At 37.6% G+C, this 24,337-nt stretch overlaps 1 protein-coding gene across 3 annotated transcripts in view; it reads left to right on the top strand.

Annotated features, from left to right (window-relative positions):
• The first annotated feature begins 14,727 nt into the window (after positions 1 to 14,727).
• exoc3l4 (exocyst complex component 3-like 4) overlaps positions 14,728 to 24,337 on the top strand; it is a 33,251-nt gene continuing 23,641 nt past the window's right edge. The window contains exons 1-4 of one of the 3 annotated variants that reach the window (XM_088002817.1): positions 14,728 to 15,010; positions 16,647 to 17,086; positions 20,415 to 20,540; positions 21,412 to 21,639. In XM_088002817.1, coding sequence (XP_087858943.1) covers positions 16,858 to 17,086; positions 20,415 to 20,540; positions 21,412 to 21,639 — 583 coding nt within the window. In that variant the 5' untranslated portion in view covers positions 14,728 to 15,010; positions 16,647 to 16,857. Of the gene's footprint in view, positions 15,011 to 16,646; positions 17,087 to 20,245; positions 20,334 to 20,414; positions 20,541 to 21,411; positions 21,640 to 24,337 lie in introns of those variants that run through there. The other 2 variants (XM_014992601.2, XM_088002818.1) reach the window with 2 other exon arrangements.

Below are 24,337 nucleotides of genomic sequence, written 5' to 3'. Positions count from 1 at the left end.
TGTGTTTGATTTTTATGAAGGGCTCTCACGTCATGGACAGCCGCCAGGAAGGAGCTTTGTCTCCTGTGAGGCCTCTCAGCCTTCTAGTTGGACGCCCACACGGCAAAAACACCACTGTATTAGAATCAGAGCTGCCAAGCACGACGCTGTGATTGGAACTGTGGAGAGAAAAAAACACATCAAGTGAAGAGACATCTGCCAAGCTGTAATTGCTGCCGTTTCAGTGGCTTAAGCAGGACATGTAATTATTTCAACTCAAACTGAGCTTGAAATTTTATGCTTGATTTTTTTTATTTTTTTTACGAAAGATCTGCTTTCAAAATAAACATTTTATAAATGTACAACAAATATATTGCATAGAGGTAAAATTGTACATGTACACGTACAGCTATTTCGGTTCCGCATGAACACAGAACATAAACTGAAATCCACAAATACTTGACACCCTAACCCCTAACCCTCTGAAACTGCTTGTATTAATAGCTGAACACCAAATATAACTTAATATGTTAATATGAACAATGGAAACCATGTTAGTGCTAACAGAGAAGCTAATAACTGTGGTTTTCCTTATGTCTCTCTTGAGGGCTGCAGCCAATCAGCAGCAAGGAAATTAAATGGCACTCCGGAATTGGCTGCTTTGAAAACGCCAGCCAATAGTGTGTCGAGTAACACTGCGTCTTGCATAAGATGCATTTTCTTTTAAATATTTTAGCTATCTTCTACGAAGAAAATCTGTGTGTGGACGAATTTCCCGCCAATGATTTGGAGTTGTGCTCAGAGATAAATCAGCAAATAGCCGAATCTGTAAATATTGAATCGCCGTGCTGTTTTATAACGTTCTTTGCTTTCTGTTGAATAAAGTAGAAGAAAATTAGACATTCTGATTGTTTCTTTTGCTTAAATGTGCAAAACCTTGACTTCAAAACTTGACTTTTGGAACTTTATTTTTAGTTACCAGAATTTTATATTTCTTTCTTTGAGAGTCATTTAGTTTATCTAAACTAAATTAACTAAACTGAACTAGTCATAAATGTTCTAAAACATTTAGCCTGGTCAAAATTAGATGACGCAATTCTTACACACTCTGTGTTTTATCTCTTGAACTCATCAAACCTATTTTGGATTTTTTAAAATCAGAAATCCGTATTTATTCATGTTATGATCCAGATGTTAACTTCAACATCATCCGACAAAAGAGAGATGATGCTGAGGAAAAAACCCTAAAGAACATCGTTTGAACAGTTATTTCATTGTGAGTTTTTGATTTCTCTTCTTCCAAAGGAAAAAAGAACCAGTCAAGTTTGAATCCTCATCTTTACATTTAAAAGTAGAAAATGTAACAATCACAAGCAACATGAAGAAAGAGTCACCTCAGCAGCGCTAGTTGTCAGCAGCTCACTCTGAGCTGGATCCTCCTCTCTCTCCCCACAAACCAGGGAGTGTCTACATGTTGATAATCAGATGAGGAACAGCCTGTGATTCTTAAAGAGTAAAATTATCATATCAGCAGCTTTAATTTAATCCCCCCTGTGGCACCTGAGACCTGACAACCTGCTAACATTCGCCAGGTAAGAGAAATGAAATGTGTGAGCATGTAAAAAGTTAGGACACCCCATGAGATTCTCTGTTTGCTCCTAAGGGATATTCACGTATCGATGTCTGATATTATTATTTAACTTTCCCATGAAGAAAGTCAATGAGTTGCACAGAAATTATATATTATTATATATTAGTTTTTTTGTTAAATAAAAAACAACAAAACCAGGTTTTCTGACTGAGGAATATCAGCCGTATCAAAAATAGACGTATTTCTCAAAACTGAACATCACCAGGGTCACATGATCAGCAGCCGATGTTTCTACTGGGGCGCAAACGACGAAGAAGACGACAGGAAGTAGGAGGATGATGATTTATTTTTGTTTCTTTAGACAAAGTGCAGATGGCTCCACCAGAGCACACAACATCACACAGTCATTCCAACGTGTTGAATAATTCTTCTGTAAAACCAACTTCAATTTTCCCAAAATGTGCGTACGTAGTCGCTCCAACGCCTGAATGAGACGGCAACGTCTCCTCTGATTGGCTAATAGATGATGAACGCTTGCACAGTGACTGAATTATTATAGTTTATGTAACTGTTGACATTCATTGCTACCATGACTTTTAATGACTTATCACGTGAACTAGCTTATTCATGCATGATTTTCATTTCATTTCTTATTTAATGTACACCTGATGATGTGATATGCCTATGTGTGGGTCCAAATGTATTCCTCACCAAAAAAAAAGAGCATGGTGCAAATTGAATTTGACCAAAAAACTGTAAAAGTTTTTGTTTGCTTTCAGTATTTGCTGTATTACTTGAATTTTCAGTGCCAATAAAGTTGACAATAAACATACATAGCTGAAGGTTTAGCGGTTTTTCTGAGGAATATTAAGTTCTTCAAAATGAAAAGTTCAAATGAGTCTAATCTGAATGCAAACCGTTCAGTTAGGGCTTTAATTCATAAGTTTCTGCTTGTTTGTTTTGCTTGTGAAAAGTTATTAGGCTATAGCAACACTCAAAACACTCATTAACATTCCAGGTAAATATATAACCAGTGAAAAAGACATGATAATGATCCCAGACAAATTCAAGACGTGTGTATTGTTCCTAATTATACGACCAATTTGTCATTCAGCCGCCGGAACACGGTTGTTCAGTGAACAATCTGGCAATTTGTTTGGGAGTAATTCTCCACTCAAACATGCAGCACAGCACAGGGTTACCGTAGTAACCTTTCCTATGAATAGTAAATGTCACCATAATCAATTTTAGATGGGGCGGCTCTGCAGGTGGAGCCTGGAAAGGGAGGGGAGGAGGAGGGTGGTGTTAGTGGCCTCCGCCTACTGAACCAGATGTCTTCATAAAGGCTTTGTGACAACAACAATCCAATGAGCTTAAATATGAAGAGTGTGATAAAACCGACTACAAAATGGAATATTTAGGGTAAAAATACATTTTTGGAGGAGGCATGTGAAAATTTATTTTTTAAAAAATCCACTTAAAATTTGTTTTAAAACTCTGTAATTTGTCTGTATAATAAACCTTTCAATGTCCAGAGTATTTTTTATTATTTTTTTTTAGTATTAGTTTATTTAACATGGACAAATGCAGGAGATATTTACTCATTGTGTATTTTCCAGTAATATAGAACTATTTTATTGCAATTGTAGCAATAACTATGTTATCTTCAGTTGTTTTAAAAATGCTATTTGCATATATAAAATATGACTTTAAAGAAACTTAACTTGTCAATTTGACACCTTGAAATTGGGCCTCTATCACTTTAAGAAGCTCCTGCTCTTTCCGACACTATCTGAGTATTAGAATGTGGACGGCAAACTAAAGAGTGGACATTCTGGCCATCAACAGATCAAAATGTCATAGTGAGGGAACCTTAATCCAAACGGGAAGAGAACGAAAACCAAAAAGAAAACCTGAAACCAAACCCACTAGAAAATAAAAACATCCATCCATTGTCTATACCCACAGGGTCACATGGTCACAGTGCCTAACTGTAGGTCACTGGGAAGGTGGGATACGGAGATGTAGAGGACAAACAGCCAAGCACACACACCACTTAGAGCAGTGGGACTTAACCTTTTTTGAGGTACCGAACCCCCCAGTTTCATATGCGCATTCACCGAATGCCCCCCCCTCTGACACAGAAAATAATTTGCGTATTATGATTTATTATTGTAATTATATTAGTTGTATTACCTCCCCCACACCACTAGAGGCAGTACCAACCCCAAAAAGATGTGACTAAGGAGCAGATTTAGACTATAGAATTTGGTAAAAATGGTGAGCTTTACTGAAGTAATTAAAGACACAAGTTCAAATCCATGCTGAGAGTGGAACTCCTTCCCACAGCACTGATTGGCTAAGCAATGCAATGTGATCCTCTGGAGCAAGTGATGCCAAAACGGGGCGTCATCACGACTTTACACAGTGTGTCTTTACCTCCATGGCAGAGGCTCTGCCAAACCCCTGAGCCTGACTCACCGAACCCCTGGGATTCAATCGAACCCAGGTTAAGAACCACTGACTTAGAGAGACCAGTCAGGTAGAGGTCATGATTTTGGACTGTGGTAAGGGAGAACACCTGCGAGTCGGAACAGGTCGGGATTTGAACCTATAACCTTTGTGCAATGTGATGCAGTGGCAAGACAAGCAAATCAAAGGCAAAGCAATACAATTCTTGCAACCAGCTCAGCATCGTCCCACTGGTGATAATCTACCTTCCAAGAAAATCTCTGCTAACTGACATACAGTTGTACAGTTGGACACAATAATTACACATCCTGGACTCGTCTCAGGTAATGTTAGCAGATTATCAACTATTAGCTTCAGATAAATGCTACAGAGCCGTTGGATGCAAAACCAACCGTTTCTAATGATCCGTTTTCCCATCTTCCACCTCTCTTCTTAGTTAATCTTGATTACTTATTTGGTTGTTTTTAGGGTAAAAGGATAGTTCAATTATTTTTCCTGTTTATCAATTTGCTCATTTTACATAACTGATCAATTTTAGACGCCAACATCTATAAAGTTGTGTTGTGTGTCTTCAACTGCCAGACCCAAGCTCTTTCTGGGACCACAAGGACTTCAGTATTCACATCATGGAATAATTTTAACATGTGAGACGTTTGCTCAACAGTTTGGCACAGACTTACTGTTCATACATCGGAGCGATCGCTGCGTTGCACTGAACGCTCGTCTCACCAAGTTCCTCATTTATGATTTATCAGCAAAGAAAGAGATAAATGGGTCCCAAAACGTGCGCAAGAATTTCTCTGTTCTGATGATAAAATATGAATCGGTGGTAGTTGAGTAGAAAGAGGCGTTTACACAGAATTGCTCAGGTGTCAGATTTTGCTTTAATGTTGAAATGTTCCCTCATCAGAGTCTTTGGTGATGCAGAGCTGATCACATGTCATGTATTATTTAAAATCTATCCAGCTCCTACTGCTTTGCACTTTAATTGGTGGCCTTTTAAAACCCTTTTGCAGAGTTTAGTTCATATCTGTGTGTTGATGCGGATAGGCAGGGTGAGAAAAGTACAATGATATTCATTTCAAAGTGTTTTTTTTTGTTTAAGAGTTCTGTCTTATTGTCTGTTTTTAGCTCTACAGTCATAAGTAAGAACCCAGTAGAATGACATTTTTGGTTAAAAAAGACAGAAAAGAAATCCTGGATAAATACCTGTAAAGAAGGAAGAATTTACCGTTGAAATCATCATCAGTCATTTTTATTCTGTGTTTTTTCTCACTGTCTGAAGTTAAAGCAGACCAAACCTCTCTTGTTTTGGGTCAGTTAGAATTACCCAAATTACTTCTATTTGATAAATGCCAGAAAAAAATGGCGAGAACATTTTTTTTTTTTTTTTTTTTTCCTTAAAACACTTCTGGGTTAGGAAACAAGCCTGGAGTGTTACTTTGATTCTTTCATGCATGTTTGAAAAATCCTTCAATCTCCCATGGCAACTATTCAGCTGTGAAAAATGCCTGGGTGGACCCCAGGCTCATCTTTTTCTCAGAGCTGCATTTTCTGAGCTTTCACCTCAAAGAGCAGCTCTACCCCCCTCAGCTCCTTCAGACTAGCCAGCAGCAATTAGCAAACACCTGGTGGACCTGCGTATCAGCTGAGCTCATTATAAGAGCTACTTCTCAGTGTAAACCAGATAAAAAAGGATGTTAATAAAGCAGCAGTGTTGTAATGACTTACTGAAGGCAGAGCTTCAGAAAAAGCAGAATTTATTAAAGCAACAGAGTCCCAATTTCAAGGTGCTAAATTTAGTAAATTACTAAATGATTACAATCCAGAGAAACTTCTGTTAGTTTTTCTAGAGAAACTACTTAATACAATATATCAACATTTAGCATAATCTACTTTATAGAACCAATCATGGAGAACTAACAGTTTTATGCCTCACCAATTTTACCAAACATGGAAGCAGCATCTAATTTATGTTTTATTTTGTTTTTTCTTTTTGCTCTTTCCTTTGGTTTATTGTTTTGTTTGTATTTATCCTAGTTCATATAAAGCACGTTGAACTGTCTTGTTGCTGAAAGTGTGCTATATAAATAATATTAGCTTACCAAGTCAAATTTCTTTCAAGTCACATTTGTTATTTACAGCATTTTTAGAACAACTGGCGTCAACACAGTTACTTGATTGTGCCATAAAATTGCACTACTTCCCCTTTAAGGCCACACGTGAAACACACTGCTTTATTGTTTGACATGATATGATCAAAGGAAATCAGTTGAGTTATCAGGAAGAGAATGTGCTCCAGTCTGCTTCATCCTTGGGAAAAATTTCCAAATTCATTTGTTCCAACTATTTCATGTAAGTAATGACGTGATGTAAATGTCCAGCCACCATGATAATCTCAGGAAGGAAACTGGTTCTGTCCCAGTGCTGAGCGTGTTTCAGTCCAGAAGGACCAGGCAGTCTATGGTTTCCTCAGACGCTCTCACTGCCATGGCTCAGTGATAGAAAACGTTCACACACACATGGCACATGTTCCTGTGTCATGTTCATAATCATCAGTTTGAACCAGACTGGGCTGCAGGATAAAAATGACCCAACGTTCTCAATGTTACATCAGAAAAATGAAAAACGATAAGGCAAAAAATAAATAAATAAAAATAAGTCAAATGAAATAAGAGTCACTGAGTGTGTGTGTGGGTGTTTATGCTTATGACTCCACATAGCAGAGAGGATGTGTGTGTGACTCTGACAGTTCATCTCACAGCTGGGATACCCTGTCCTCTGGAGTGCACCAATAAAGCCACAGGGGTGGCTGGTTATTTTTGGAACCCCCCCCGACCCCATAACACACACACACACACACACATTTCATTTCACACCTCCCACCCAATCCCACCCTCCTGTCTGCCCCCCCCCTAGTCTTCTGCCGTCTGACAGCTCCCTCGTTTAATTTGCACAACCTTAATTAGCCATCAGCGGGGAGAATAAAGGAAGTGGTCAGGCTATGTTCTTAAAACGGGCCCATTCTTCACAGATGAGGAGAGTGTGTGGGCTGGAAGGGGACGAGAGGGCTGCAGAGGGGGATAAAAATACATCTGAGGCAGAATGTGTTTGAAGTTTAGAGCACACAGCGAAGAGGCGGTGACTGCTCTTTAAAGGAAGCCCTGTAATGTGAAAAAAAAAACACTTTCATTGAAGGAAAAAGAAAAACACTTGACAGAATATTAATCTTCAAATCAACTTGTGTCTGATACCATCTATTCCTCGCAGACGGGAGAGGTGTTGTTTTGCTGGTCGACAGATCAGTTTGATTTCACTTATTAAGGAGGTGCGAGATGTCAGGCTAAAGTATTTATTTTTTTCTGTCTCTGCCACATACAGCATTTAAAAGTATTTAAACCCTTTGAACTTCTTTTCTTTATCTTGTCACTTTGCAACAATGTACTGCATGGTATTTCACTGTGAACAGAATGTAAGGTTGAATTGTGAAATGAAAGAAAAATCATATGTTTCAAGTTTTTTTTACAAGTTAAAATCTAAGTGTGGTGGGTGAAGATGAAATCTGCGCCTCTTTACTCCAAGTTGCGTTTCCATAATAAATGTGCGCAGTGCAAATCTTTGTCAATATGTCTAAAAAAATAATCATTACGCAATTACTGTTTTTTCATGAAATGCACTGAAAAAAGAAAACGGGTGATCTAATAAAAAAACAAGTTAATTTGTTACTCAAATTAAATTTATCCACATAAAAATATTACGTTTATTTAACTGCCATGATAAACAAACATAAAACAAGTTTGATTAATTCAGTTACATGTAACAAATGAAGTCAGCTGGCAATCCATTCTCATTTTTTCAGTGTAAGAAATGAAATTAAAATCACGTGAAAACGTTTGTTCACGTGATATGTCATGAACAATCATGGCAGCAACAGATATAAACAGTTACATGTGATAAATTCATAATTCATTCATGGCTGTAGCGTTCATCATCTATCAGCCAATTGGAGGAGACATCGGCATCTCATTCAGGCATCAGAGCAACAAGCCCCGCCTACTTGGCAGTGGTTACACATGCACGTTTTGGGAAAATTGTAGTGGGTGATTTTACAGAAGAGCTGTGGATTCAACAATGTTTTACAAACTGTGTGAAGTTGTGAGAGCTCTGATGGAGCCAGCTGCACCTTGTCTAAATAAACAAAAACAAATCATCATCCTCCTACTACTTCCTGTCATTTTCTTTGTCGTTTCTGCCAGTAGTAACATCCGACTTGATTTTTTTTTGTATTTTGCAATTTTGAGAAATGCATCTATTTTAATACGGCCGAAAAACCACCTCAACCTCATGCTCATTCTTTAGGTTGTGAAACATAAGTTGTTCCACACTGTAAAGTTCTTATGGAACATATTCTAAAAGGAGATCATGAGGCATAATGTATAAAATGTTTTGTAGAGACGTTCCTCAAAAGACTTCCATCTATAGCTGAAAGTGGATTTACAGATTATTGACTCAAGGGGGCTCAATATAAACCCCTATCAACATTTTCAGATTTCTATTTTTTTAAATTTACAAAGAACATGAATAATTTTATTTCCATTTCACAATGAGGCAGGCCTTTCTGTTGTTCTATATCTCACAAAAAGCTGTTAAATTATATTAAATGTAGTGAAAATGTTTACATCCTGTGAAGACTTTCGTAAAACAGTGTAAATGTTCAGTAAAAGAATTCCCTGTTGTGATTATAAACCAGATCCATTAACCTGACACTACTCACTATATTCTATTTCTGCTATTCGACTTTCATCTCTCACCGTATTTATCCTTCCCTTCCTCTGCCATATTTCTGTCAGGTTCTCTTGCTCTGATGCTCATCAGTCTTCTTATCTTCTGTCTCATTTTTTTTTCCACATTTCCCCCTAAAACCATTTCCACAAAGCTTCTGAGAGCAGAGGCATAAAAGTCATCTCACCTCCTTTTGCCCCCGCCACCCTCCCCCAGTGTCATGAGAAGTGGAAACAGAATGAGTCATAAAGCAGAAATCCTAACAGAATGAAATTTAGAAGAACAAAAAAAGTTTGAGTTTCTGTTGAGTTTGGTTGCTTTTGATTCACTAATAACCCACTTTATTTTGTTTCTCAACAAAATGGTTTACAGGTGTTCTCGTGTCAGTTGTTTTAGTGGAAGACCTGTTATCTCTCTTTCACCTGAGTACAGGTTAGGTTTTTTTTATTTTCAAAAATCTGAATAAAAGCAGAACACTGAGTATTTGGAGAGAAGATGGCGCTCTACACATCTGGACGAGTTAACCTGGAAATCCCGAGCTAGAAAAAAAGAATATTTCAACAAGAATATTCAAAGATTTCTTTATTACTTATCAGACAGCATGGGGTAAATTTCTACTGATTATATGCAGAAATATTTATCCATAAATCCAGATGAAGCCAATCAGTTAGATATACTATGAAAATGTGTTGAAAACCAGTCCAATGAAGACCAGACTCCAGTCCATCTGACCTGGAATTCTGCTAAACAGAAATTATTATGTGATATTGACTTTTTTTTTTTAGCTTTACATCATGTTATAATGTTATCACCTCATCAAAAACATACCTGGAATGTTGAATTGATTCTTTTATGCATATTTGAGGAATCTTTTCATTTCCATTGCAACCATTCAGCTGTGCAGAATGCCTGGGTGGAACTAGCGCCGCCTCACTGAGCAGCACAACTCCTCCTCTCAGCTCCTTCAGACTAGTCAGCAGCAATTAGCAGACCCCTGGTGGAACCGTGCATCAGCTGAGCTCATTATAGCTACTTGTTACAGGGTTAATAGAGGAGCCATGTTGTGATGATGATGACTCACTGGAGGCGGGGTTTCAGAAAGAGCAGGAGATTTTTAAGCAGACAGAGGTCCAAATTCAAGGTGTTAAATTTATATATATATATATAACATATATATATATATATATATATATATATATATATATATATATATATATATATAGAGAGAGAGAGAGAGAGAGAGAGAGAGAGAGAGAGGCTTCGGTCCCCATGAGGAGCAGTGAGTCCCCACAACGTAGTATGTGTCAGGAAAATGGTCCCCACAGGGTATTACAAACAAACTGACACACACAGACACACACACATGCACACACACGCCTACACGCAAACACACACAAAGCACAGCTGGTCGTGGTAGGGGCAAGTTTAAATGAAACCATTCTATTTTTCTGTCAGGCTGTTGACAGACAGATGTAATTAATACATTTCTAAATTTAGAGGTTTCATTCAACATTCAATATAGCTTTTAAACCATTTTTTAAAAAGAAAACTATATGTTAGTATAGAAAAACACGTGTAATTTTAGTGTTTGCACTGTGACAGTATGAGCTATATGAATGTTGAAGTTTTGGTGAGGCGTACCAGTTCCAGCATCACAATTCCTGCTCTCTCCCGGGCTGCCTGTGGGTACAAGGTAACACCATGGTGCACTCATGTGGGTGGTGTGTGTTTCTGTGTGGGAGGGTGTGTGAAACTTTCACTACAACACACAGACTAACAGCTAGAGAACTCTAAAACGGTTGACATCTAAGCAAAATTGACTCATTTACAGGAACAAAAGCTCTTAATATTGAAGGATTCAATGTTTTTATTAGAAAAAAGTAACCTCACAAACTGAAATAGGAAAAAAATTATATGTCTAATTTTAAAATGCAAACCGTTTTTAACATGGACTTTATATTTAATTTAGTAAAAGCCTTCTAAGTTCATTGTTATCCATTCCTTTTGCAGATATTGTGTCATATTAAAATGACTTGAGTAACAGCTACAGTCTTTTTCCAATCTTTTAGCACAATTTAGAAAATAGGGTTTTCATAACATTTCACATAATTAGCACAACACCATAGATGATTTGTTAAATGGAACACTAGAGTCAGAACTCTACAAAACACCCAAACATCAATCATTCCGTCTGATTCAGTCAAACACTCCAGAGCATTTTAATTATATATTTTATATATTTTTAATTATATATATTTTTTAATGACTAACATTACATGACACTGCTTGTGCAGACCAGATAATTTATTTATATCTCTTCATGTCTCCAGTTTTTTTTTTTTGTAATTGCCTAAATTCAGAAAAAGAAAAATATCACTGTATGGTACCCATGTCAAACTTGAGGCCTGAGGGCCAAATCCGGCCTGCCATAGTTTTTTATGTGGCCCTCTAGATTTTAGAGGGTCGCATAAACAGAACCATCAAGATGACAGTGTGCTTAAGTATTGTTTTATCAACCAAATCAAAGCAGTTTTGAACTACTTACTGCCAGATTACATCAGTTAGTAACTCCAGTTTTTTTTTTTTTTTTTTTTTGCAAATTTTTGCAAAAATTCAAAATCAACAAATCAAAACAGCTAACACACCTGAGCAGTGACACACTTTGCTTGCAAAAGGCTCTGATTGTGCCAAAAACGTTCAAAATAGAAAACAAAGGTCAATATTGCCTTTAAACAACACAACCTGCAACTAAGCGTATGAGCTCTTCCAATCAATCATCACATAACAGGCAATAAAATAAAAAACTTTCTTGTCATTGCAGTCAATTACATCACTCTCATGCCAGTGTCATTTGTTATCTTTAAGACTGTGTCAGATGTTCCTTCTTGCAAAGGATCTAGAATCAGAAATACTTGCAATTTTTTTGTCTTTCAAATTTTTTTCTTCTTCTTAGGAAGTTAAGAAAAATAATCAAATCTATTACAGCATAAGAAATACCCACCATTGATACTCAGTCTCTTCTGTCTTAAAGACGGGGCCACATCTGCCTTGGATTCATGCTGGTGAAGAGAAACACGTTGCACCATTTAAAGGGGCAGTGTTATGTATTTTCCAAGTAGAAATGCGTCCATTTTAATTGACTTAACACAATCAAGTAACTATACTACTTTCAGGTCTTATAGAAATGCTGTAGATACCATAAATGACTTAAAATAAATTTGACTTTGTAATTTAACACCTTGAAATTGGTTGAGCAGATGAGCAGTTCCACGAGGTTTTTACTAATTGCTATGGAAACTGCATCTCTAAGGCGGAGCTTCATTTCAAAGGCGGAGCTAGGTCCACCCAGGTGTTTTTTTACCAGCATTGCACTGAGAGTATGAGCAGTGTTTGTTAATTGCTGATGGCTAGTCTGAGGGAGTGGAGTTGGTCCACCCAGACACTTTACACAAATATCTACATGGTTGCCACGGGAGATTAAAGGATTTCTCAAATCATGCATGAAAGAATCAAAGCAACATTCCAGGTGTATTTCTGATGAGAGAATAACATCATAACATGATGAAAACCTCAAATAAATATATTTAATATAATGCTGCCCCGTTGCAGCCTGCAGACTGATTTCTAGTTGAAGATTTGTGTAAAGGAAACTACGATATCACGATAGTTAAAACTATGGAGTTTGGACTGCCTCAGTGACATCTGTGTTAACTATTTTGCAAATGGTTGAAGAAAATGTGTCAAACCAATGAGAAATGGTTAATACATTTGGAAGAGGACACGTCTTCCGGTCTGCTGAACTGAGGATAGAAACTGAGTGGATCCCAGTTTCTTTAAGTAGGTCAAAGCAATCAAGAAAAACTGTCATATCAAGAAGTAGTAGAAAAAATAATTACTCAACCAAAGGGTTGAATAATTATTTTTCCATTCCTTTATGCATTTTACGGTATACAAAAAAGCTACAACATAGAAACAATGACCTGAAATATTAGTCAAACTACTAGATCATACAAAACAATACAGATTATCTACATGTTGAGAGTTAATGATAATGGAGGGTAAGTCCTTTCTCAGGTGTTCACACAATGTACGGAAAATCTGGACAGAACTCCTAACCAGATGATTACCACTCTTTCTGCTGAGCCACAGCCACCTGTGATAACTTTGCACAACAAAATAAAACATGGCCGCAAATACTACCAGCCCATATGACCTAAGCTACCTCCACAGTTTGACAAGCTTTTGTGAAGATGGTCTTTGCTTAGAAACATTTGGGTTCACAGACACACTCCACTCTTGCCACAGCTCTCCGTTCGTTATGCTAATGCTGACTCTCAATAGCAGCCATTGTGAGGCAGAGCGGCTGCTGAGTTAAGCAGCAGCTTAACGATTATCAAAGTAGAAAACAGAAAACCCTGAACTGCCTGCCATGCTACATTTTAAAATCCACAATAGTAGCAGAACATGAAGAAATAATCTCATGAATGAATTATCCCAGACATCTACTAGAACGATTCAACTCTGCTGTTTTGAGCTGGTTATGTTTGAAATGACACATTTGGAAATGGAAAAGATTAATTCATGAAATTAAAAATAAATAAATTTTTAAAAATTGCATATTAAACATTTTTTTGTATAAAAAAAAAGTGGTGTTTTGGGAGCATTATGGTATGACATATTAACTGCAAAATGAAGGAAAAGGATAGTGGCTGAAATTTGACTATTTAATGTAGGCTAACATGGAAACATCAGTGCAAAGAGGGGGATGGATATACAAAATATATGTTTGTTTTATGAGAATATAATTAAAGATTTTGGAAGTGAGGGAATACTGAAAAATTTTAAAGACTTAATACTTTAAAATCTTTTTATGCTTCCTTTATCAAAATCCGTTGGTTCTGGAGGCTGAAGCTAACTGCTAAGCTAACGTAGACTGAAGCCAACTTTATTTATTTATTTTTTTACTTTATTTTCTTCGGTTCTTCGACAGGAAGGTGGTGTGTGAGAGAGGGGGAAGACATGCAACAGGCCAGGATTCAAACCTGTTACGACGTAGAGGACTGAAGCCTCTGCTGGAGGTAAAACCTCACCAGTTTCACCACTGCGCCACCGCCGCGCCGGACCGCTGCCATCTTAAAACAAGTCCAACCTCATACGCCTCATAGCAGTTCAAAAATGCACAGGCCATGATATCAGCCTTAAAATCGTTACTATGTTGAAATTTAGAGGTTTATTTAGAAAGAAACTGGTGATTATTTCTACACAGTTTAGTTAGTTTTATCAATATCCCGAAATGAAACTGACTTGCAGCAAACATCATAAACCAACAACATTCACACACAAAAAACAGGAAGTGAATGTAGGAGCTGGTGCATCACCATAGATAGATCTTTCTGTCCACCTAATTTCTCTAACCTCATTTAATTCTGTTGTGCTGTAGGAGTGAAATTGAATAGAATTTCAAGTTATAACATTGACAAATAACATTTACAAATAAATATGCTTTCTTGAAATGTAAGTCAAGACTTAATTCACATCGATTTCTTACAACAGATGGGAATAAATTAAATACAAACGGATGTGGTCTACATCGCCATCCAGTGGTGTGGGAAGATATTGCATGTAATCTCTTGAAAAGAGTTTGACATATAACTAGTTATAGTTTATGCATGCAGCTTTATGTTTGTGAGGGATCTGAATGTAAGAGAAGGATGTTTTAATTACAAACTTAAGGCACACAGATAACTCATTCTGTTGGTCATAAATGATCACATCTATTGATTTATGAGTCAAGATACAAGTTTCTGCATTCAGGAGAAAGAAATTTCCCTACTAGTAACTTTTTTCCCCTTAAAACAGGAAACCACCCGTCTTTCATTCTGTTATTGTTCTGCAATTCAAGCAGTAATCATCACTTCCTCCTTGTGTAAATGGTTAACTCAAAAATCTAGGCACTCTGAGCTCAGATTACGTCTACTTTCAGAGGTGACTGTGTCCTTAACAAGCTGCCTGCGCTCCTTCTTTTGCTTTCTTCAGCTTCATGCATCTTATTCTGTCCTGGAACTCTGACAACATTTATTTTGTTAATATCTGCCTGAAAACTTTCTAAAAACGTGAAATTAGCGAGTCATGTTTGTGGAAACGAACGAAAGCAAAACTGGATCTTACCTGAGCTGCTGTCCAAAGGTGAGGCAACACTGTTATTTTTTTTTCTTTTTTCTTTTTTCTTTCTTTTTTTTTTTTAAATCTTTGTCCTTAGGTTTGGATTTGTGCCTGAAGGTAAACTCAGAAGCAAAACAGAATGACTTGCATGCTTTTCATTTGTCTTAATTAGCAGCAGCACCTTAAGTGGAAGTGACCTCACAATCCTTACAAAATAAATACTGATTATTAGTATTTTCATACTTTTGAGAGGAAAAGCTTCAAAATACTTCAATTTATCTGCTAAATTGATACCCTCGTGAATTTTATGTACTATAATTCTAGAACACATTGTTATTGTGGTCTTAAGTTAATAATATTTGACTAATAAATTAATTACTTTGTCTACTAACTACTTGGAGCAGCTATTATGATAAACAGCTGACGTAGTGACAAAAACATAGAGGTGCACCATTGAGAGTTTTATTTTCAGGGATCACTAACAATTAATAATTTATTAATATACGATGTTTTAAACTTTAAAAGAATTCAACTAGGTAACCCTTTCTCTTAAATTACAGCCCACTAATTAACATGTAATGGCAAATACTTAGTAAGTGACTAATAAGAAAAAACAAATTGCCTGACTGTAGAAGAAACTGTTACCTTAGTATAACTGAAGCTGTAAAACCTTCAGTTTCATTTTGCCTGCTGACGTCCAGCTGCCTGTGGTAGCAGACTGAATGAATCAGATTCATTTCTAGGTTTTGTTCTTCATCTGCAAACGTGTCTAATTAGTCATCCTCCCTCAGTAATGGTTTCCTCACAAAAGCGTTGGTATTTATACCTGGTAGTGCTGCTTTGTGGTGGATTCACTAATTGGGTCAAACTTTTGTTTCACTCTCACTCACTCATGTTGGATTTATTTCAAAAACATCTCTCATGCAGTTATGTGGAATGCAAACTGCTGCTTCTGCAAAACGAAACTACTTGAATAAAATTTGCTGGTTCTATTCTACTTGCCAAGTAGAATAAAATCCCATATAAAATGCAGAACTGAGGAAGTGTAATGTTGTTATAATTTAGGAAGCACTTCAGAGAGATATAAAACATATTTAAAAAATGATTGACTTTTAGATTTATAAAGAACTATTAAAAATAATTATGCTTTGCTTATTTATTAACCATAGCATAAATAAATACAGATAAAACATGAATTTACATTTAATTCACAATGACCAAAAAACACAGATGTGTCAAAAACATGGAATAGAAAAAAAAAAAAGGTTTTTCAGGTATTTTAAACCATTCATATGGTTTAGGTTTAAGTGGATTGAGCTTAAAATCATTCTCCCCATTGCAACTCCAAAAAATCATTACGAATACTGCAAATATTTAAAGATTTCATAATGGATTGTCTGACTTGATTTGACTGATTAATCATTTGCTGCAAAATGGACACATTAATGATTTACTTTCTGCATGTGATCACAGAAACAATCATTGAGGAAAGTTTACTGCCTTGTTTGTGTAGCTGATTGCTGGTTGTGTGTTTGCTCTCTGCTTTTAGGGTTTGGAGCGAAACAAGAGCAAATTTCAGTGGGAAGTCCAAAACTATCTGTTTTGGACTTTTGCTGTCTCTCTCCAGCTTTTAATTTGTGCTTTGACTCTCCCCTAACAGTGAACTCTTGTTATCAGAACTGCACAGACTGGATCCTGTGTTATCTGTAAACAGAGCCCGCCTCTGCTAAGGACCAAGAACACCACAAGAACATCCCCTGTTTGTTGCCCTTAGAAGCCGAGAGCGGACTCACTTTTCAATTTTCCGGGGATTTTATTTTAAATTTCCCTCCTGACGATTGCGTCTCACATGGCCTGAGAGCTCACCAACAATGAATAAGTCCAGCGAAAACCCGGAGGAGGACAGAGTATCCCTCCAGAGCGACGGAAAGATGCAAGCGAACGGAGTGGCGAAAGAGGTTCTCGGCGTTCTCCAGACGTTCAGGCAGAGCATTAGGCGACCCGCCGAGAAGAGCCCCCGCTCACCCAACAGGAAGGAGTCAAAGGTCACATCCAGAGCAGAGTCAGAGTCGCCCTCCTCTCTACCGCCAGGCTCGCCCAGTGAGTAACGTTCAAACTCAGCCCCTAAAGCTTGTCCTTCTTGTATCTTTTACCCCTAGAACAGCAGGTGTGATGTCATTGAAATGACCTTTTAACCCTCTGAATATTCTCAGAAGAAGCATGAGCTAAACACTAGAGTTGGTGAACTTTGTAGCTGTTAGGTAATCCTTTACACTGGGAGAAATTCTACTGAGAGCACAGCTAAAGAAATCTGTGATCAAGCACACATCGTGTTGTAATGTTGATTTTCTTTTTTTTCCAAAAAGAACCATGTAGAAAACTTGTGTAAACTTGTCGTCCTGATGTTTGTGTTGTAAGTGAGCTGGTATAAGGGTGCTGGAGGACCGGAACGAAATCTGGCAGCAGCAGAGCTAAATAAGCCAACAAAATGGAATACCAGTCCTTGTTTATTCGCAGTGTCATTATTAGTCATTAACAGAACGATTTTAAAGATGTACCGTAGTATGTACCTTTTACAGAAAAAAGTCTCTTTTTTTCATATTTGTTGAAACTGTCACACACAAACCTACCAAACATGGCTGCTCACCAAACTGATGGGTTGGGCAAGGAGAGCGTTAACAAGGGAGGCAACAAAGAGCCCAATGGCAACTATATGGAGGAGCTCAAACAGGAAGATATGTTGACAGGACAACTGTAAGGAGAAAGCTATCAGAAATTTTTACGGTAAAACATTCTGATAGCCGTAAGCTATGTTGGGAACAAAGCTACTTTAGAAGTTACTGTAGTGAAAGGAGAAAACACTGAACTGCTTGGCCCACACGTCTACCGGTCTGTGGCAAGACTTGAAAATCTATGCTAACAGACAGTCTCCATCCAATCGTCACTTTTCTCTGCATGGTGGATATTAAAATGGCACGAGTCGGTCCTGAGTAGCTTGAGCTGCAAAATAAATGAGAGAGACCTCAAAGAAAAGGTCGAGCATTGTTGAGTTTGGGCGTAAATAGAAACTCGTTGTCACATCAACAGGTAAGCTCAGACGCTAGACCTTTGCTGACACTGACATTCAGGTTTCTTCAATCAAAGAAATGAAAGTAAAACTAAAGAGGACACATACAGTTCAGTTGGAATGAAGTGACAATATTTGTTTAGTTCAAGTTGGTGGAGAATTGAAGCGTTTTGTCATTCCTGCTCTTGTTTTTCTGGTTGGTCCTGTTCAGCAAACTGCCATTTTCGCACTAATGCAAACAGAGTTTACGCTCAGTGACATTATCCTCTGTACCTGGTAAAACAATCGGTTTGTTGCTGACAACGGTTACAATGTTCTGATTGATGGAGTTACACTAGGGGCTAGTTTTCACCTATCAGGAAACAAATAACTTGATATAGTTGTTTGTTAGTTTCATATATTTTTATGTGTTTACAACAATCATTACATTTCTGTCTCCACTGAAACTTACACATTTCAGCACCCATATGATGTAACAGCACTATACTACTGAAACTCAAATGTCAGCAAATATTTAAATATAGAACCCTAACTCTAACCCTACCCAAATATTTAAACATAGAGTACTTTATTAACCATTTTCAGTCAACCAGATTAACAGACATTGCATTATGTCAAGTGCCATCATCAAAATCACCAACACGCATCAAATGTGTCTGTCTATGTTCTGTTTATTATGGTTCAAAAGCAACTCCAATAGGTGGGCTTTTAGTCTTGATTTAGAGGAACTCAGTGTTTCAGCTGTTTTGTCGTTTTTCTGGCGTTTACTTTATAAAAAGTGTTCCAGATAGAGAAGCATGTGGGAAATGTTAAGGAAGAATTTCTCTAAATAAGTTAACTTTGGAAAAAGTTTGGCTCTCTCTCTTCCTCTGGATCCCAGGTCCTCTCGGCGGGCCACGTGTAGCCACAAGGAAAACAACAATGCGTGTTGACGTCACAGAATTACAGAGTTTAATCTAATATAAGACAATGCATAAACTTAGAAGTAAGACAATGCACAAACTTACACCAGAAACTGCAGAACAACGGAGACATACATTCATTTACCTCACAGACTTGGAAAAGAAGGAAAGAAAGCAAAGACGTGCAAAGACATCTTTGGAGAGTTGCAAGAGCAAATCTAATTTGTTACTTCTGTGTAGAAAGTTTTATCCTCTTGTATTTAATTTATTCAAATAAGGCGTGTCTTTGCTCATCCAATCCAGGAGCTGTCTCTGACCCTCTATCTGAAGCCTAAAACCCCTGCCGTGTATACGGCCTTTCACAGATGAGTGTGAAAAGCTACAACTTCCACTGTATTGTTTTCCCACAGACAAAAGGCAGTTCAAACGATCCTAGCAAACCATCTGCTGTAACTACAGGTAACATAAAGGTCAAAAAGTCAGAATACATTACTAATTTCAAAACCACAATTAGGCCATTTGAATCAAGACATGTTAAGTTTTAAAACTAGCTTATTTTAAATTTATTTTCTCAACAGAACCTTATCTTTACACCGCTCTTTTGTAGTCTTTAAACTCAAGTTTGAAATTCCCTGCAGACATTCCCCTGCATGGGACTTCAGTAACCAGATCTAGTAAACACTAAAGCTTCCCCAGATGCTTAAAAAGCAGCATGACCTTGTTACAAAATGTAACATAATACAACACGGAGAATAATTAAGCTAATAGTCACCTCTAGGAGGCTTTAAAATTGGTTGAATTCAGGTAATGTGGGACAGAATAGGTAGAAGATAGTACCTTAGAAATTAAAAGGTAAAACAAAGGGTGGTAATACACTGGTCTGTTAGAATACCACCAAACTCAAGGCCTGAAATATTCAAGGTTAACAGTGAAATTCCTTTTTTTCTTATCATGTTACAATTTACCTGATGTCCCAAACTTCTGACAGACCAAAACAAACACTTTAAATCTCCACAGGTGGACGGACAAACCCGTGAGTTTTAGTGGTGTTAAATGTTCCATCCAGATTTGTCCTGTGTGGTCAGTGGTTGTACGGGCACTCTTTCTTTCACCAGCTGTTACGCCATGTTATGATTGTGAGTTTATCTTAACGCTTCGGTTTCATTGACTGTAAGTCATGTGACTTTGTGTTAATGGTATTTGCTGTCGGCTGACATGCTGAGAAAACTTTCCGGAAAAACCTGCTTATGCCTTTGTGGTTCCCCGTCAGAGCTCTTAAAAAGCCATTGGTTTCCAGCTCAGATTCATTTGCATTACCCAGCTCTTGACACACACACACACAAACACACGCACACACACCCACACACAAATATATAAGGTACACCTGCTGATACACGACTGGACACGGATATTTACTCAACGTTGCACTGACATTGTCTCTTCCCCGTTTCTCCACCAGGTCTTAGTGCGGGCTCTCCAGCTGCATCACCCTTGAAGACCAGAGGGGGCTTCTTTCAAAAAAAGGATGAAGATCTGACAGACATGACACAACACAAACGCAAACCTCTAGCTCGCTCAAAGACAGGTACGTCTGTCGTTCAGCTTAGAATCAGTTTGGTTCCATAGTCTCAAAACCAAACTTCTGTCTCTCTTTGTTCCTGTTCTTTATGTTTGGGGTCAGTGGAGGTCATGGTTTACATTGTGACTGGACATGTTTCTGTTGAGGGTGCAACTCTGTGACAGCCTACAGAATTTGGAAACCAGTTGAGCCCTGCACGGGTCATTTTTCAACACCATGTTGAAATGAAAGTAGTTTTACAGTGGTTGGCATGCAAATGAGCTGAAGCCAACCACACATATTCACAGCTCAGGATTGGCTGGCTTGAACAGCTTTTTTTTCCTTTGTTTTTTTCAGGCTGTGTGACAGTTGAATTAATTTATGTTTCTAACCTTCATTTCATAATTCGTCAGTCATTAAATTGAAAGCAGTGCAGAAGTCACGCCGCTGTGTGAGAGAACAGTGAATGTATGACAAGCTTTTAGTATTTCAACAAATTGATAAAATGATTACAGATCTGACATGTTTAAACATGTTTTAGCGTCTTAAGTTAGCAGTTAGCACGGGTAGAGTGGCTAACTAGATAATCAAAAACCTTATTGCAACACTGAAATTTCTAAATGGATGCCAACATTTTAAAAATATAACCTGTAAAGGTGTGAAAGCTGAAAATGATAAAGTAGTTATATCACTGTAACATGTTCAGCCTTCCTGTTATTTGCTGAAAGTTTTACTCTCACTTGCTCACAGCACAGTTTCCTTTTAAATCGCTTCTTGCTGATTTGATGTTTCCTCTGACCTCACTGACGCTAAAGCAGCTAACTGACTCTTCTTCACCCAGTGTCGCCATGTAAGACGTATGGTGCATTCAGAGAAACTGCGTGCTTTCTGTTCTCAGATCCCAACATGTCTAAGCTGACCGACTCCCTTCTGAAGAAAGGATCCTCACTTCGCAGAAGTCTGAGGTTTCCCTCCAAGAAGGAGAACGACAAAGCGGCCAGGCAGGAGCCTCCGGCTGCTGAGGCCCTGCCTGAAATGACGGAGGAGAAAGAAACGGAGGTGGAGGAGATGGAGGAGATGGAGGAGCTGTACACGCTGCCTGAAATTCCACACACACCACTGTCAGGTACGCACCATCACAGGTTATTTTACGCTTCTCAATCAGTTTATTTGGGTACAGCTGAAGCAGATATAAATGGAGAGGGTTTCTGCTTTGAGGCCTTTCATCCTCCCTCCACATTGCTACATCTAGACAGTAAATATGGACTTTTCCACCCATGTAGAAGCTAAAAGACACCTTTGAAATGTCAGAGCACTCTGCTTGGTGGAAGGTTCTGCAAGAGGTGGACCTGGGGCTCTAAAAGGAACCGAAAGCCGTCATTACTGTCATTCTTTATAACTTTGTTTTTCATCTTTTGACCATGTAAATTATGTACTGCAAATAAGAGCTACTGCATTTTGTTACGTGTGCATGCCAACAGAATATAACTAACTTACATAAATATACATTCCCAGTTTAAATGGCCAAAACATAGAATCTGTAGTGATGATTTGCACAACAAACTGTACAAGCTGACATTTCACATATTAGAGAAATGCTCAGCTGTGGCTTTCATGTATATTCACACCTCATGAACTTTTTCACATTTTGTCACATTACAACCACAAAACTTTATTGTAATTTAACAAGATTTCACGAGGTGGACTAGTCAAAGCAGGAAAGTGAAAAGAAAGTAATACATTTTCAATGTCTACTACAAATAAAAATCTGAAAAGTGTGGCATACATTTGTAGTAATCTCTTTACCACAAGACATGCAGACACTGCAAACATGTGCTCTGGTTAGATGAGATGGAAATGAAAGGGGGATGCTGTTCTATGGCACAGTGACAGCGCTCAGCGTGCACTGAAGGATGGATGGATGAAAACCTCCCAAGGACAGGGGCAGCAACCTTAGCATTCAGCCAAAGGGAATGATTTAGATCAAAGCATATTCATGTGTTAGAATGGCCCACTCCTAGGCCAGATCTAAATGGCAAGAATTGAATATTGATTCTTACAGACGTTTTCTGTTCAATCCAATTGATCATGAGTTACTTTGGTAAAGTAGATGTGGCTTAGATACAAATGTGGCGCACATGTACGCCACACTTTTCAGATTGTATTTATGTAAAAAATTAAACTAAAGCCATGATGAATATCATTTTTCTTTTACTTCACAATTATGTTCAACTTTGTGTTTCTATGTCTCATAAAATCACACTGAAATACATTGCTTCTTGAAAAAAAATGGAAAGAAGAACATGATTATTTTGCAAGTTAATGTGTTACTGCACATTACTCTGGATTATTTTATTGTTGGCTACATTTGAATAAGGAGTAATCATGAAGTGAGTAAAATCAGTGATCTCATAGAGTTCATCTATTCAAATAAAATCTAAATGAATAGGCCAGGTTTGACATTTACTGTCTGGAAAGTCACCAGGTTTAGACATTTTATTATGTTTAAGAAGCAAAGTTTGTACTGTCCCACTTGTTCAGCGTTCTTGTTTCTCGCCGCTTGTGGGGAAACAAGAATTAAGGATAGAAAAAAGTCTCATGCAGCTCCGTTCATCCTACTGTCTGTATGTGCAGATCTCTTCTTTGTCTCTGTTTTTGCAACACAAGCAGCTAAAGATAATCTTGTTTCAGCTACAAACACACAACGTCACAGAAAACGTCTGTAGTGTAAACGTTCACAGGGGAAGATAATCCACTTCAGTTAAAACTGCTAAGGAAGATTTAGTCTTATTTGAAGAATTTGATGTTGGAGGAGGATGAGTTGAACCCATTTTGCTATTCCCATTAATGTAGAAACAGTGTAAATAATCAACCAGTAATAACTAATAACAAATCCACATTAAAGATGCACCAATCTGAGCTTTGTGCTTAGTTTCCAATCACAAGTTTTCATAAATATTAGACTGATTTTAGCAAGTTCTAACTATAAATATAATTTTAGTGGCAGCGTTGAAGATATTACGTTTTTTAAGCTTCTTGCAGTGGTTGAATATTAGAGAGCAGTTATTTTTAAAACAGCGACAAAATGGCTGGAGCAAAACGTTTTAAATTGCCTTTAATTGCTTTCACAAGCTAATCGCTAGCTTTCCAACCACACTAGCGATTAGCTTGAAAAGCATGCTAGCATTACAATCTCTGTAATGCTAGCATGTCAAAATCTCCATCTTAACTTGGAGATTTGGTCAGATTTTGGTCAGAGATTTGGCCAATTCCAGTGTATTCCATAATGAAGGAGCAAATTGACCCAAAACTGACTTCAGTAGATCTCAAGAAAGCTGATTGAATGTTTGTTGATATTTTTTCTTTAACTGTAGCGTTTGCTCTGTAACCAGTGGTTCATCTCGACTTCATTTTTAAACACTTTCCTGATACTGAAAGTGACTAACTTTAAGTGACTCTGGGGTACCTGAATGCAATTACTTATTTTGGTGCATTCATTAATGAAAAAAATGTCAGATTTTTGAGCTTTCAGTTACTGCAATACTGGACTGAAATGGAAACTGCCAAGTTCTTACATCTGTAGTCTTCTCAGGGTTTTCTAAAAGATTTCTTTGGACTTTTTAATTTATTTAACATCATTTCCAACAATGTAAAGTAGAAGCAATTTGAAACAGGGCTTGCGATGCCTCTTCTGTGATTTGCTGCTGGTTTTAAAGACACATTTTGTAATGCTGCTCCCTTATGTTTCCTGTTAGGTTTGGACTGTTTATAAGAAAGCAGCAGATTAAAAAATGGATTATGTCGCAGAAACGTCAAGGAATTCA

Source organism: Poecilia mexicana, unplaced genomic scaffold (genome assembly GCF_051168715.1).
Source record: "Poecilia mexicana isolate PSO_F unplaced genomic scaffold, ASM5116871v1 scaffold_22, whole genome shotgun sequence".
NCBI classification, from domain to species: Eukaryota; Metazoa; Chordata; class Actinopteri; order Cyprinodontiformes; family Poeciliidae; genus Poecilia; species Poecilia mexicana.
Note: the sequence above shows the minus strand (reverse complement) of the source record. Positions and strands in the feature narration are given on the sequence as shown.